Source organism: Thalia democratica, chromosome 1 (assembly GCF_965202585.1).
Source record: "Thalia democratica chromosome 1, ktThaDemo2.hap1.1, whole genome shotgun sequence".
NCBI lineage: Eukaryota > Metazoa > Chordata > Thaliacea > Salpida > Salpidae > Thalia > Thalia democratica.
In genome coordinates this window covers 107,933,415-107,946,556 of record NC_139165.1, presented here as the reverse complement: position 1 = coordinate 107,946,556, position 13,142 = coordinate 107,933,415, and the positions used below count along the sequence as shown (strand labels likewise).

The 13,142-nt window shown below is 29.7% G+C and overlaps 1 protein-coding gene across 1 annotated transcript; it reads left to right on the top strand.

The window, feature by feature from the left end:
• Positions 1 to 1,843: 1,843 nt before the first annotated feature.
• LOC145842175 (kelch-like protein 25) lies at positions 1,844 to 2,827 on the top strand. Its single transcript, XM_082949578.1, has one exon. It carries the CDS (start codon positions 1,844 to 1,846, stop codon positions 2,825 to 2,827), a length of 984 nt encoding a protein of 327 aa, XP_082805704.1.
• The last annotated feature ends 10,315 nt before the right edge of the window (positions 2,828 to 13,142 follow it).

Sequence of the window (13,142 nt, the reverse complement as noted above, 5' to 3'; positions counted from 1 at the left end):
TGTTTTCATTAAAACTAACTGACTCAGGCTAGTTTGCTGTAAGGTTAGGTTCTTTTTTCTCACATTCAAAGAATGACACCTTGTGAAACTGAAAAAAAATCTAAATTACAGTCAGTAGGGCCACAAATATTTTTAATTCAATCTTTATTTTAATTATAATAAATTATATAGTTTATATCCAAAAGAGTTCACCTTATTGTTGTTTTATTTTTAGTTTTAAACAAAAATGTAACAATGCTTTTTTCTTATTAAATCTAGTCATGTTGCTTTGTTGAAACGATACAAATTAAATAATATCATCTTTAGATAATTCTAAGTAGCCAGAAGAATTGCAATTTTAGTTCATTAAAATTTTCGCTAAAATATTAAACATAGATTAGTTGTCGTAGTAGTGCCAAAAGTTCAAGATGTTTCCAAAGTAAATACATATTATAAGCATTTTTAAATAATGATTTTAATATATTATAAATCGACAACACCATTGATAGAATTTTTTTTAACTAAGTGGACAATTATATATTTAGTTTTTATAGTACAATGATTTTTTAAGATATATGATTTTATGACACCTATTTGTCACAAGATTGATGTAATTCTTAAAAAGGAAAGTATATATATGAACAAAATTATTGTTAACATACCTAAAATCCTGATCAAAAAATTATCAAGATACAAAAGCTTACTATTAATTTAATTTAACATATATTGTGCCTTTTATAGGATTAAGTTTAGCATAAAACTTAGGAAATATTAATAAGTTAAAAAATTTTATATCTGCTTATTTTTAATTGCTTATCAATAATTGATCAGAGTTTTTTGAAAACAAACTATAAATTTAGTTTTTCAGTTATTTTTTTTAATAGTTAAGTTGCCAGCCATGTATAATTTGGTTGATAGATTTAAGAAAAATGCACTAAAATATTTTGAAGAAAATATATCGAAATCTTCTAATGAAGTTTCTAACCAAGGTAGGATGAAAAAATCATATTTCATTAATTTTACATTTTTTAATCAATTTTTATTTTTTAATGTCAATTTTTTATGTCGTAATTACTAATTTAAAGCATTTGACCTACTTAATTTATGTTTTAAAATCAATAAAAAGAGTATATTTACATTGCAAAATCTACGTTTAATAATTTTAAAATGGTTTACTTTATTAACAAATTTAATGAATAAGTTATAACTCTTTTAAAAAAACTATATAAGCAACAATATAAAAATTAATTTTCAAAATAACCCAAATAGTTATAAAGTAGTAAATGAAATAGTTATAGTTAAGTTAGATAGTTATAAAGTTAATAGATATTCAAACAATTTTAAACTTACTGAAACAAAAAAAATTGTTCAGTCTTTTAACTTTTGTGTCTTAAAAGCTACTTTTTTACAAAAGGTTTATTTATTTATTAAAAAAAAGTTTTATACCATTATTAAAGCCTTTTATACTCCTAATAAAATAATTTCTTAATAAAAACATTTTTTAAGCTTCATAATAATGAAAAGAATAGTTATAAATTCAACATATTTAGATATCAATATAATATTACTCGAGAACTAATGATTTCCATAAATATTCAAAAAGGATATTATTTTGCATACAGATTTGTACAAACTTTACAATATTTTTTCATTAGGTGAAAAACAGTTTGAAAAAAATGAATCGGTAGCAGCTTTAGAAATCAACAAGGTAATGTTAAGTAAAGATAAAAGCCTAAAGTTGTCCACTTTTATAAGAAATAAAATATGTAAAGAAAATTTTCTCACCTATTACAGTTTAGCTAAAATTTACAAACTAAGTACTATTTATGAGTCATCTCATATTTATATAGAACGTTTTTTTCCAATGGTTGCTCAAAACAAATACTTTTCACATTTAAACTTCAGTCTTGTAGCAAAAATACTTGCAAGGTCTGGACTGAAAATTGACACAGAAGTTGAAGTATTTAGTGCAATAGTTTCGTGGTTAAACCACAACATTGAAGAACGTTGCAAATATGCGAACCCGCTGTTACAAAAAGTTCGTTTTGAATTGTTATCAGAGCACGCATTCAAACATGTTTTAGATAAAACTTCATCACTAACGGAAAATAATGATTGTTATAAAATGATTAAAGAAGTTTTGTTAGATAAGGAAAACCTGTTTCAAAACAAAACGAGTTATAGACATGCAAACAGGTACTGTGGGCAAATTGATTCACCTACAGCAAATAGCTGTGAAACAATACCTGACATGTTCGGTAATCGTGAGTTCTATTGTTCTTGTACTTTCATGGGTAAAACGTTCATCTTTGGTGGTTACTACAACGAACAATATCCTTACAACCAAGTCACTAGTTCTTGCCTACAAATTAACGCAACACAAGAAAGTTGTAAAGAAATTGCCAGCATGCATGATGCAAGACATTTTGCCGCTTGTGTCGTTTTCAAAGGACGTATAGTAGTTTCCGGTGGGTTCAACAATGCTGGCATTGAATTAAGCGCGGTAGAGGCATATGACGTGTTCGGTGATGAATGGACATCAATGCCTGACATGATTAAAAGTAAAAGTCGTCACGAGTTAGTTGCTGTGAAAGAGAAATTATTTGCTGTTGGCTTTGGAGCAAATAACCTTGAAGTTTATGATGACGTCTGCGAAGAGTTTGTTGCTTTAAAAACACCAAAAAAATTCATTTATCTTGATACAGCAATATCTGTAGATGGCAAAGTATTAATCTATCAAGATAATTGTTCCGACATTATTTGTTATCATGTTGACAAAAATGAGTTTTATGAAATTCCAGAGAATCTTATGGAATTACACAAGATCGAGAAAATTTTTAAACAATGAAATTAACTTTGTAAAAAGTTTTGTTTTTATGAAATGTGTATTAATTTATTTTCCATTTTTTTATTAAGTAAAGTTGGTTTAATAACGTTTTTAAAATATAATGGATTTTGCTAAACCACCTAGGTGTTGAAATAATTTATATAAAAAAAGATTCTTTTTGGAATTAAATTATTTGCTTTCTAAAATAAAAGTTTAAATATTTTTTGATAGTAGTTAAATATCGGATTTTTTTCAGTTTTAGTAAAAAGTCAATGTAAAATTTTCATTTTTAACTAAAACTGCTACCGATGGTATTTTTAGGATAGCTTAAAAACAAATTAATGAACTATTAGTTGAGACCTTTCTAGAACTTGATCTTTTTTTGTAATAAACTAAAGTTGAAACCAAACTTTTTGTTTTTTTTTTAATTTTTGAAGAAACGAACTGCTTGTAGAAATATTAAAGAACAAAATTGTTTTATTTATGTTTAAACAAAGACGTATAATTAAAACTTGAACAATTTTACTAAAATAAACTTAAGTTTTTTTTTAAGCTAATAATAAAAAAATACTTATTACTTTTGTGCTACATAATAGGCTAGTTTTTAAAACATTCTAACTAGTTTGTTTTTAATTTGCTTAAACTATGACTAAGTAATAAAGATATAAAATATAATAGTATGAATACTTGTTTTTTGTAAAGATAGTATATATACATAGTACTCGGCTGTTTACAGGTTTTGTTTTTGCTTGGATAAGGATAAGGCTAGATCTTAGTTTAAAAACTAATGTAATGCAGGATACAAATTTATAAAAATACATCTTGATACGATTTTAATTGGATTTTAGCTAAAATTCGGCTGGACTTTGAAAATAAAGTTATAACTTATATTATAAAAATATATATTATTAAAATTAAATACTTTTTTTTCAATAAAAATCTCCTTAATTAGAAAAAAAGAACTTATTCTTTAAATCATTCCAACTAAATTTTTAACAAAATGTTCCTTGAACAAAACAGGCGAAAAATAAACATAAATATATCAGTAGTAAAAAACTATAGGATTGAAAAATTTATAACCGTTTTATATACTTGCATAAAAGTTGTTAGGTAATATGAGCCAAACATCAATAGTTTGTCAACACTATTGTGTCATATAAATTAAAGATAATGATAGAATTTTATAATAAAATAAATAAATTTTGTATTGTTTAAAATGTTTGATATAACAAACATGTAACATAGTATTTTTTATTATATTTTCATGCACAAATAAGTTTGTTTTTTAATAAGATTATACATAAGCAACATTGTTATGTGCAATTTACTATTTTATTACACTTTAAAAAGCCACCGAAACCTAGTAGTAAGTAAAAAATTAATTTGCAAATTTTTAATTTTATAGAAAACTTGTAACAAAATTAAAATTTGAATATACCAATATTTCAAAAAAAACGTACAAAGTTTTATTAAAAAAAGTCACAAAATAAAAGTTTGATAACGTTTAGCTGAAAAACTGCTGATAAATGATTAAATAAAAAGTTCTACAGTAACGTTTGTAACAATACAAGGAAAAATAAATACAAGAAAAATCTCGATTATAATTTTTCTCAACACATTGAACCACACGCCTTAGAAAATTAAACATTTTAATTTATATTTTTATGCCGTTATATTGGTTTAGAGTCTCATAGTGAGTTTAGGTGTAGAATATTCAGAAACTTATTTTAATATCTAATAAAAAATTTAGTTAAACATTAAAAGATATAATGGTATAAATAAGTACGTAAGTGACTCTAAATGATCGTTTTAATACTTAGTCTAGAAAAGGAAACTTAACTTGTACGAACAATTCAAAGTAATAAATATATAAATTTAGATACGAAAAGTCAAAAATAAAAAGTTACTATAGATTACGTTTAATCCGATTATAATTATAAAAAAAAAAACGTTTTTTGCAATAGAATTTTGTTAGTCAATATTAGTTTAAAAATTATCAGCTTAAACTTATTGTGTTGGATATAATAAAAAACAATTTTTTTTTTTTGATCTATTCTAAGATGTTTTGATTATATTTATCTTAAAAATAATTTTAAACATGTAAGATAACAAATGATTTTCAAGTAATTTATAAATTTTGAATACCTACTGTTTATTGTTTTAAATAACAAAATAAATAAAAATATTTTCAATAATTAATCCTAACAAAGTCATGCAACTTTAAGCCATAAAAACATATTTACATGCGAAAAATATATCAATAAACTTCTCAGACATAATATTATTACAATGTGAATAAAAATTGTAAGATATTATAACTGTTAATATATTTAACTCAAAATTGTTAATAACAATAAAAGTGATCGTTTTATAATAGTTATTAGGGCATCTGTTGTCCCGAACTTAGAGTCAAACTTAGTCTAACTTTTTGTGCGTAGCAAATCACTAAGAAAACAAAAAAAAATTGGTTTCTAAATTTTACCACCGTCACGATATTTACATTTTTTTGGCAACAACCACTATGTAAATTGTATTGGACCTTATAATTCGACCTTCAATTTTTTAGCTGAAATTATTTACATGTAACAATCATTACGAAAACACATTCTATGCGTTTCAGACAATTTGAAGAAAGTTTCCTGAAAGAATTTTTGGTTTCTTCAAAAAAACTCGAAAATAACGAAAAATGATAAAAAATACAAAAAATTTTATAAGATACATACTAAAAACACTAAATTGAGTTTTTGTGGTGATTGCTACATGTAAAACAAATTTTCAACTAAAAATTCAAAAGTCTATACTTTAAGATCTCATACAATTTACAGAAAAAATTGTAAATTGTTGTTTTCAGAAAAATGCAAATAGCGTGACGGTAGCAAAAGCTAGAAAGCCACTTTTTGCGCTGTCAATATATGTTATTTTCCACATACAAAACAAAATAAACTAAGCGATTATATAAAAGTTTACCTTTGAGGGCTACAGATGCAACCTAATAGTTATACAACTTGATGCCATAATATAATATTTACATATGACAACAGTAAGTACATATCCAATTCCTAGACTAATCTTAGTATATGAAAAAAAAATTGTAAGTCATTGCAATTGAGATTATGTTTTTCTTTAGGATTGTTGAATATTATGAACCCTAGTATATAAAAAAAAATTTGTAAGTCACTGCGATTAAGATTATGTTTTTTTTTAGGATTGTAAATTATTATGTTTTAGTTTAATCAACGTAATAAAGAGTTCTAATTTGATGACGACTTACGTTTATACTTAAAATAAAATAATATCCTAACAATACTATTTTAAGTTTTTACGATCTGAAACATCGATATTGAATTATCCATAAAAGCTTAAAACAAGATGACTTATGATTTTTAGATTTATATTTCGCAAATAATAATAAATAGTTTGTGCAACGAACACATAATTGATTTCATTAAGTATTATCATACAGACTTCCAGAAAGTAAATAGATATTATGTTCAAGTACATTAATCAAAAAGGGCGGTAAGTTTGTAAGCCATTAAGAATATTATTTTTTTAGTTAGTTTTTTAACTAGTGGTCATAAACTTAAAAATAAATCATTTAATGTACTTTAAATTTTTTTTTGTTTTACAAGATTAAGTTTTAAATGATACAGTATCAGTTAAAGAATAATCTAACTCTCATAAAAACTAAGATCATTAAATGTGTTTTGTTCAAACTTATAAAGTCTTAAAAGTTATAACTTTGTTAGAAATAAATATATTTAGTTATCAGCTGTAGAACAGGTACTTTTACTCTTATTGTATAAGAGATATGAACTAATTATTACAAAGTTTTCAGCTTAATGCATAGTAAAAAATACTTGGAAGCATCTTAAAATCACAAATACCAACAAACATAAACCAAAACAAATTACTTAGCCTATTTATATATAAAGAATTTCTTTTTTATTTTTATTTTGTAAGTCACTGCAATTGTGATTAACATTTTTTTAGTCTTAAGTTTGTTTAAATATGAAGTTTAGTGCTAGGAAGTGCTTTTAAAATTCATAAATCACACAATAAACGTAATGTAAATAAACTTAACAAAAAAAGATTATTAATATTACCTTAAAAATTTTAAATACTTATAATTATTTTTAGTGTCTTAGCCCATTTTTGATAACCGCCTTTACTGAATTTTAAAAATTATTTAAAATTTTAGCCAAAACTACACTAACTTACAAACTGTCAACTTATAAATTAGTTTAAGTTCTTTATTGATAAAATGATTAATACTATAATACAGTGTCTATTTAATACTATGTCTAATTGTGGTGTGGTTTAAAAACTAAATTAGCATTTGTTAAGAAAATAAAAGTTAGGAGATCAGTATGTTGAATGTTACGTATTTCAACTAAGTATATATATTTAACTTATAAATTAGCCTATATACAAAATGCAAAAAAGTTCACTTTTGCTTGAAGGGACATCTTTGGACAAAAAAAAATTTGCACAAAGAGACTTTTAACGATGGAGTTTTTAATTTTTTTTATCAAGTTAAATCTATATGAACAATACATCAAATAAAATAACAAAATATTTTTTTAAATAAAAAGTTTCAAGAAGGATTAGTTATATAATTATATTTTAAGAAATTTTATATCTGCAGAAACAAAATAAAAACAACAGTTCCTTGCTTATAGTTTTTAATACTTTCCTCACTCTCTGTTTACTGTGTTTATTTGCGGTGAAACATATCTAGATGATCAGAAACGGATCTATTACGATGATAAGTGTACGCTTATATTAATTATAATAATACAAGAGTTTGTCAAATGCGAAACCAACGTCACTTATGCTTTCATAAACTATTGGTTTAATAGTATGTAGTACTAAACTATTTTACAAACTAGTGCTAATAAATATTTAAAGAAAGAGAATCTGTTTATTTGTCTTTGATAGTTTTAATATCAAATGTTTAATAAATTATCAAAATGCTTAATATTTGTGCAAACAACATTTGATTGGTTCGTTTATGTGTCATGCGGTAGTTTGGTTCATGAGAACTGCGCTGCTCTTGTTTCTCTTTTATTTTCCTCTAACGCTTCGGTTTCAAACTTGTCTTTAGTTAAACAAATATAAAATTTTGTAAGTTTGTAGCTTAATTTTAGTCATTGTTTCAATGACTTACAAACTAAAATTAAAAAACTCCAGCTTATTAGAACATTGAAAAGTACACATAAACTAGATAAAACCGTTGCAGTTCGTTAGTTCAATAATTATGACGTATTTGCGAGGTTTTCTTCAAATTTTTTTTTTATCAGATAATTAACTTATAAATTTTATATAAATATATACATTTTTTTTTGGTATTTTCAATTATAATTTTTTTGTTCTGGTAATTATCTTAAAACAGTTGTTATTTTTGTTTTATTCAGAGTATTCTACATTTAAAAAAAAACATCATACAACATTTATTGATTTTATTTTTTTTATAAGCATGTAAAAAGAAGATCTAAAGTTCTTTCAAAAATATTTTGTCTTGTTTTTTCTTGACAATACTGTATAAAGAAAGCTTTAATACTTGAAGTGTAAAATAATAGTAAAATAATCTAAATAATAAATTTTCAAAATTCTAAATAATGTTTACATTAGTTTGGTTCTACATATGAATCGTATCAAATACGTTTTGTTTTACTATTTTTAAGTAAGTTGTTTTAAAACAAAAACAATCCTCTGAATAAGTATCACTAAATATTAGTATAGACTTTAATTTTTACTTTTTTTGTGTCGCAGGTCACCTCGGAACTCACTGTGTTTCAGACCTAATAATTTTTACTTTTTTTTTCGTATCGAAAACGCCAAAACGTTTCTATTGTAAGCAACTTTTACTTTTTTTCAAGCGACGAAAACGTCAAAAATTCGACCAAAATTTGGAACCAAAAATGACCTGTACCGGACCAAAACCGGTGTTTTCGCGCTCCCACGGGACCCCGAAAACGGGTTTTCGCGCGCCCCTCCCCCCTAAAATTTTCCCGGCACCGTTTGTGGGGACGTCGAATCGCGCTGCACCCCATTATCTTTTTGCACTTTTTTAGTTAAAGGACGATTTTTGCGCTAAAAACAACTAAAATTGCTACTTTTTACCTAATTTCTATGAAACATTCGCAGGTCACCTCGGAACTCACTGTGTTTCAGACCTAATAATTTTTACTTTTTTTTTTCGTATCGAAAACGCCAAAACGTTTCTATTGTAAGCAACTTTTACTTTTTTTCAAGCGACGAAAACGTCAAAAATTCGACTTTTCAAAGTCGGAAAACAAAAATTTTCCTACCCAAATTTGGAACCAAAAATGACCTGTACCGGACCAAAACCGGTGTTTTCGCGCTCCCACGGGACCCCCAAAACGGGTTTTCGCGCGCCCCTCCCCCCTAAAATTTTCCCGGCACCGTTTGTGGGTACGTCGAATCGCGCTGCACCCCATTATCTTTTTGCACTTTTTTAGTTAAAGGACGATTTTTGCGCTAAAAACAACTAAAATTGCTACTTTTTACCTAATTTCTATGAAACATTTTTACTTTTTTTAAAGCCTGAAACGGTTAATCGAGGTAAAGGGCGGAGGCCGAGTCGGTTTTACTTTTTTTTAAAGCCTGTCACACTGAATTCCGGTAAGTGTCCTACGACCGTTTCATTTTTACTTTTTTTTTAGTCGCCAGTCACACCTCATTCAGGCGTGTACACGACTTTAATTTTTACTTTTTTTGTGTCGCAGGTCACCTCGGAACTCACTGTGTTTCAGACCTAATAATTTTTACTTTTTTTTTTCGTATCGAAAACGCCAAAACGTTTCTATTGTAAGCAACTTTTACTTTTTTTCAAGCGACGAAAACGTCAAAAATTCGACTTTTCAAAGTCGGAAAACAAAAATTTTCCTACCCAAATTTGGAACCAAAAATGACCTGTACCGGACCAAAACCGGTGTTTTCGCGCTCCCACTGGACCCCGAAAACGGGTTTTCGCGCGCCCCTCCCCCCTAAAATTTTCCCGGCACCGTTTGTGGGTACGTCGAATCGCGCTGCACCCCATTATCTTTTTGCACTTTTTTACTTAAAGGACGATATTTGCGCTAAAAACAAGTAAATTTGCTACTTTCGCCCTACTTTCTATGAAACATTTTTACTTTTTTTAAAGCCTGAAACGGTTAATCGAGGTAAAGGGCGGAGGCCGAGTCGGTTTTACTTTTTTTTAAAGCCTGTCACACTGAATTCCGGTAAGTGTCCTACGACCGTTTCATTTTTACTTTTTTTTAGTCGCCAGTCAAACCTCATTCAGGCGTGTACACGACTTTAATTTTTACTTTTTTTGTGTCGCAGGTCACCTCGGAACTCACTGTGTTTCAGACCTAATAATTTTTACTTTTTTTTTCGTATCGAAAACGCCAAAACGTTTCTATTGTAAGCAACTTTTACTTTTTTTCAAGCGACGAAAACGTCAAAAATTCGACCAAAATTTGGAACCAAAAATGACCTGTACCGGACCAAAACCGGTGTTTTCGCGCTCCCACGGGACCCCGAAAACGGGTTTTCGCGCGCCCCTCCCCCCTAAAATTTTCCCGGCACCGTTTGTGGGGACGTCGAATCGCGCTGCACCCCATTATCTTTTTGCACTTTTTTAGTTAAAGGACGATTTTTGCGCTAAAAACAACTAAAATTGCTACTTTTTACCTAATTTCTATGAAACATTCGCAGGTCACCTCGGAACTCACTGTGTTTCAGACCTAATAATTTTTACTTTTTTTTTTCGTATCGAAAACGCCAAAACGTTTCTATTGTAAGCAACTTTTACTTTTTTTCAAGCGACGAAAACGTCAAAAATTCGACTTTTCAAAGTCGGAAAACAAAAATTTTCCTACCCAAATTTGGAACCAAAAATGACCTGTACCGGACCAAAACCGGTGTTTTCGCGCTCCCACGGGACCCCCAAAACGGGTTTTCGCGCGCCCCTCCCCCCTAAAATTTTCCCGGCACCGTTTGTGGGTACGTCGAATCGCGCTGCACCCCATTATCTTTTTGCACTTTTTTACTTAAAGGACGATATTTGCGCTAAAAACAAGTAAATTTGCTACTTTCGCCCTACTTTCTATGAAACATTTTTACTTTTTTTAAAGCCTGAAACGGTTAATCGAGGTAAAGGGCGGAGGCCGAGTCGGTTTTACTTTTTTTTAAAGCCTGTCACACTGAATTCCGGTAAGTGTCCTACGACCGTTTCATTTTTACTTTTTTTTTAGTCGCCAGTCACACCTCATTCAGGCGTGTACACGACTTTAATTTTTACTTTTTTTGTGTCGCAGGTCACCTCGGAACTCACTGTGTTTCAGACCTAATAATTTTTACTTTTTTTTTTCGTATCGAAAACGCCAAAACGTTTCTATTGTAAGCAACTTTTACTTTTTTTCAAGCGACGAAAACGTCAAAAATTCGACTTTTCAAAGTCGGAAAACAAAAATTTTCCTACCCAAATTTGGAACCAAAAATGACCTGTACCGGACCAAAACCGGTGTTTTCGCGCTCCCACTGGACCCCGAAAACGGGTTTTCGCGCGCCCCTCCCCCCTAAAATTTTCCCGGCACCGTTTGTGGGTACGTCGAATCGCGCTGCACCCCATTATCTTTTTGCACTTTTTTACTTAAAGGACGATATTTGCGCTAAAAACAAGTAAATTTGCTACTTTCGCCCTACTTTCTATGAAACATTTTTACTTTTTTTAAAGCCTGAAACGGTTAATCGAGGTAAAGGGCGGAGGCCGAGTCGGTTTTACTTTTTTTTAAAGCCTGTCACACTGAATTCCGGTAAGTGTCCTACGACCGTTTCATTTTTACTTTTTTTTAGTCGCCAGTCAAACCTCATTCAGGCGTGTACACGACTTTAATTTTTACTTTTTTTGTGTCGCAGGTCACCTCGGAACTCACTGTGTTTCAGACCTAATAATTTTTACTTTTTTTTTCGTATCGAAAACGCCAAAACGTTTCTATTGTAAGCAACTTTTACTTTTTTTCAAGCGACGAAAACGTCAAAAATTCGACCAAAATTTGGAACCAAAAATGACCTGTACCGGACCAAAACCGGTGTTTTCGCGCTCCCACGGGACCCCGAAAACGGGTTTTCGCGCGCCCCTCCCCCCTAAAATTTTCCCGGCACCGTTTGTGGGGACGTCGAATCGCGCTGCACCCCATTATCTTTTTGCACTTTTTTAGTTAAAGGACGATTTTTGCGCTAAAAACAACTAAAATTGCTACTTTTTACCTAATTTCTATGAAACATTCGCAGGTCACCTCGGAACTCACTGTGTTTCAGACCTAATAATTTTTACTTTTTTTTTTCGTATCGAAAACGCCAAAACGTTTCTATTGTAAGCAACTTTTACTTTTTTTCAAGCGACGAAAACGTCAAAAATTCGACTTTTCAAAGTCGGAAAACAAAAATTTTCCTACCCAAATTTGGAACCAAAAATGACCTGTACCGGACCAAAACCGGTGTTTTCGCGCTCCCACGGGACCCCCAAAACGGGTTTTCGCGCGCCCCTCCCCCCTAAAATTTTCCCGGCACCGTTTGTGGGTACGTCGAATCGCGCTGCACCCCATTATCTTTTTGCACTTTTTTAGTTAAAGGACGATTTTTGCGCTAAAAACAACTAAAATTGCTACTTTTTACCTAATTTCTATGAAACATTTTTACTTTTTTTAAAGCCTGAAACGGTTAATCGAGGTAAAGGGCGGAGGCCGAGTCGGTTTTACTTTTTTTTAAAGCCTGTCACACTGAATTCCGGTAAGTGTCCTACGACCGTTTCATTTTTACTTTTTTTTTAGTCGCCAGTCACACCTCATTCAGGCGTGTACACGACTTTAATTTTTACTTTTTTTGTGTCGCAGGTCACCTCGGAACTCACTGTGTTTCAGACCTAATAATTTTTACTTTTTTTTTTCGTATCGAAAACGCCAAAACGTTTCTATTGTAAGCAACTTTTACTTTTTTTCAAGCGACGAAAACGTCAAAAATTCGACTTTTCAAAGTCGGAAAACAAAAATTTTCCTACCCAAATTTGGAACCAAAAATGACCTGTACCGGACCAAAACCGGTGTTTTCGCGCTCCCACTGGACCCCGAAAACGGGTTTTCGCGCGCCCCTCCCCCCTAAAATTTTCCCGGCACCGTTTGTGGGTACGTCGAATCGCGCTGCACCCCATTATCTTTTTGCACTTTTTTACTTAAAGGACGATATTTGCGCTAAAAACAAGTAAATTTGCTACTTTCGCCCTACTTTCTATGAAACATTTTTACTTTTTTTAAAGCCTGAAACGGTT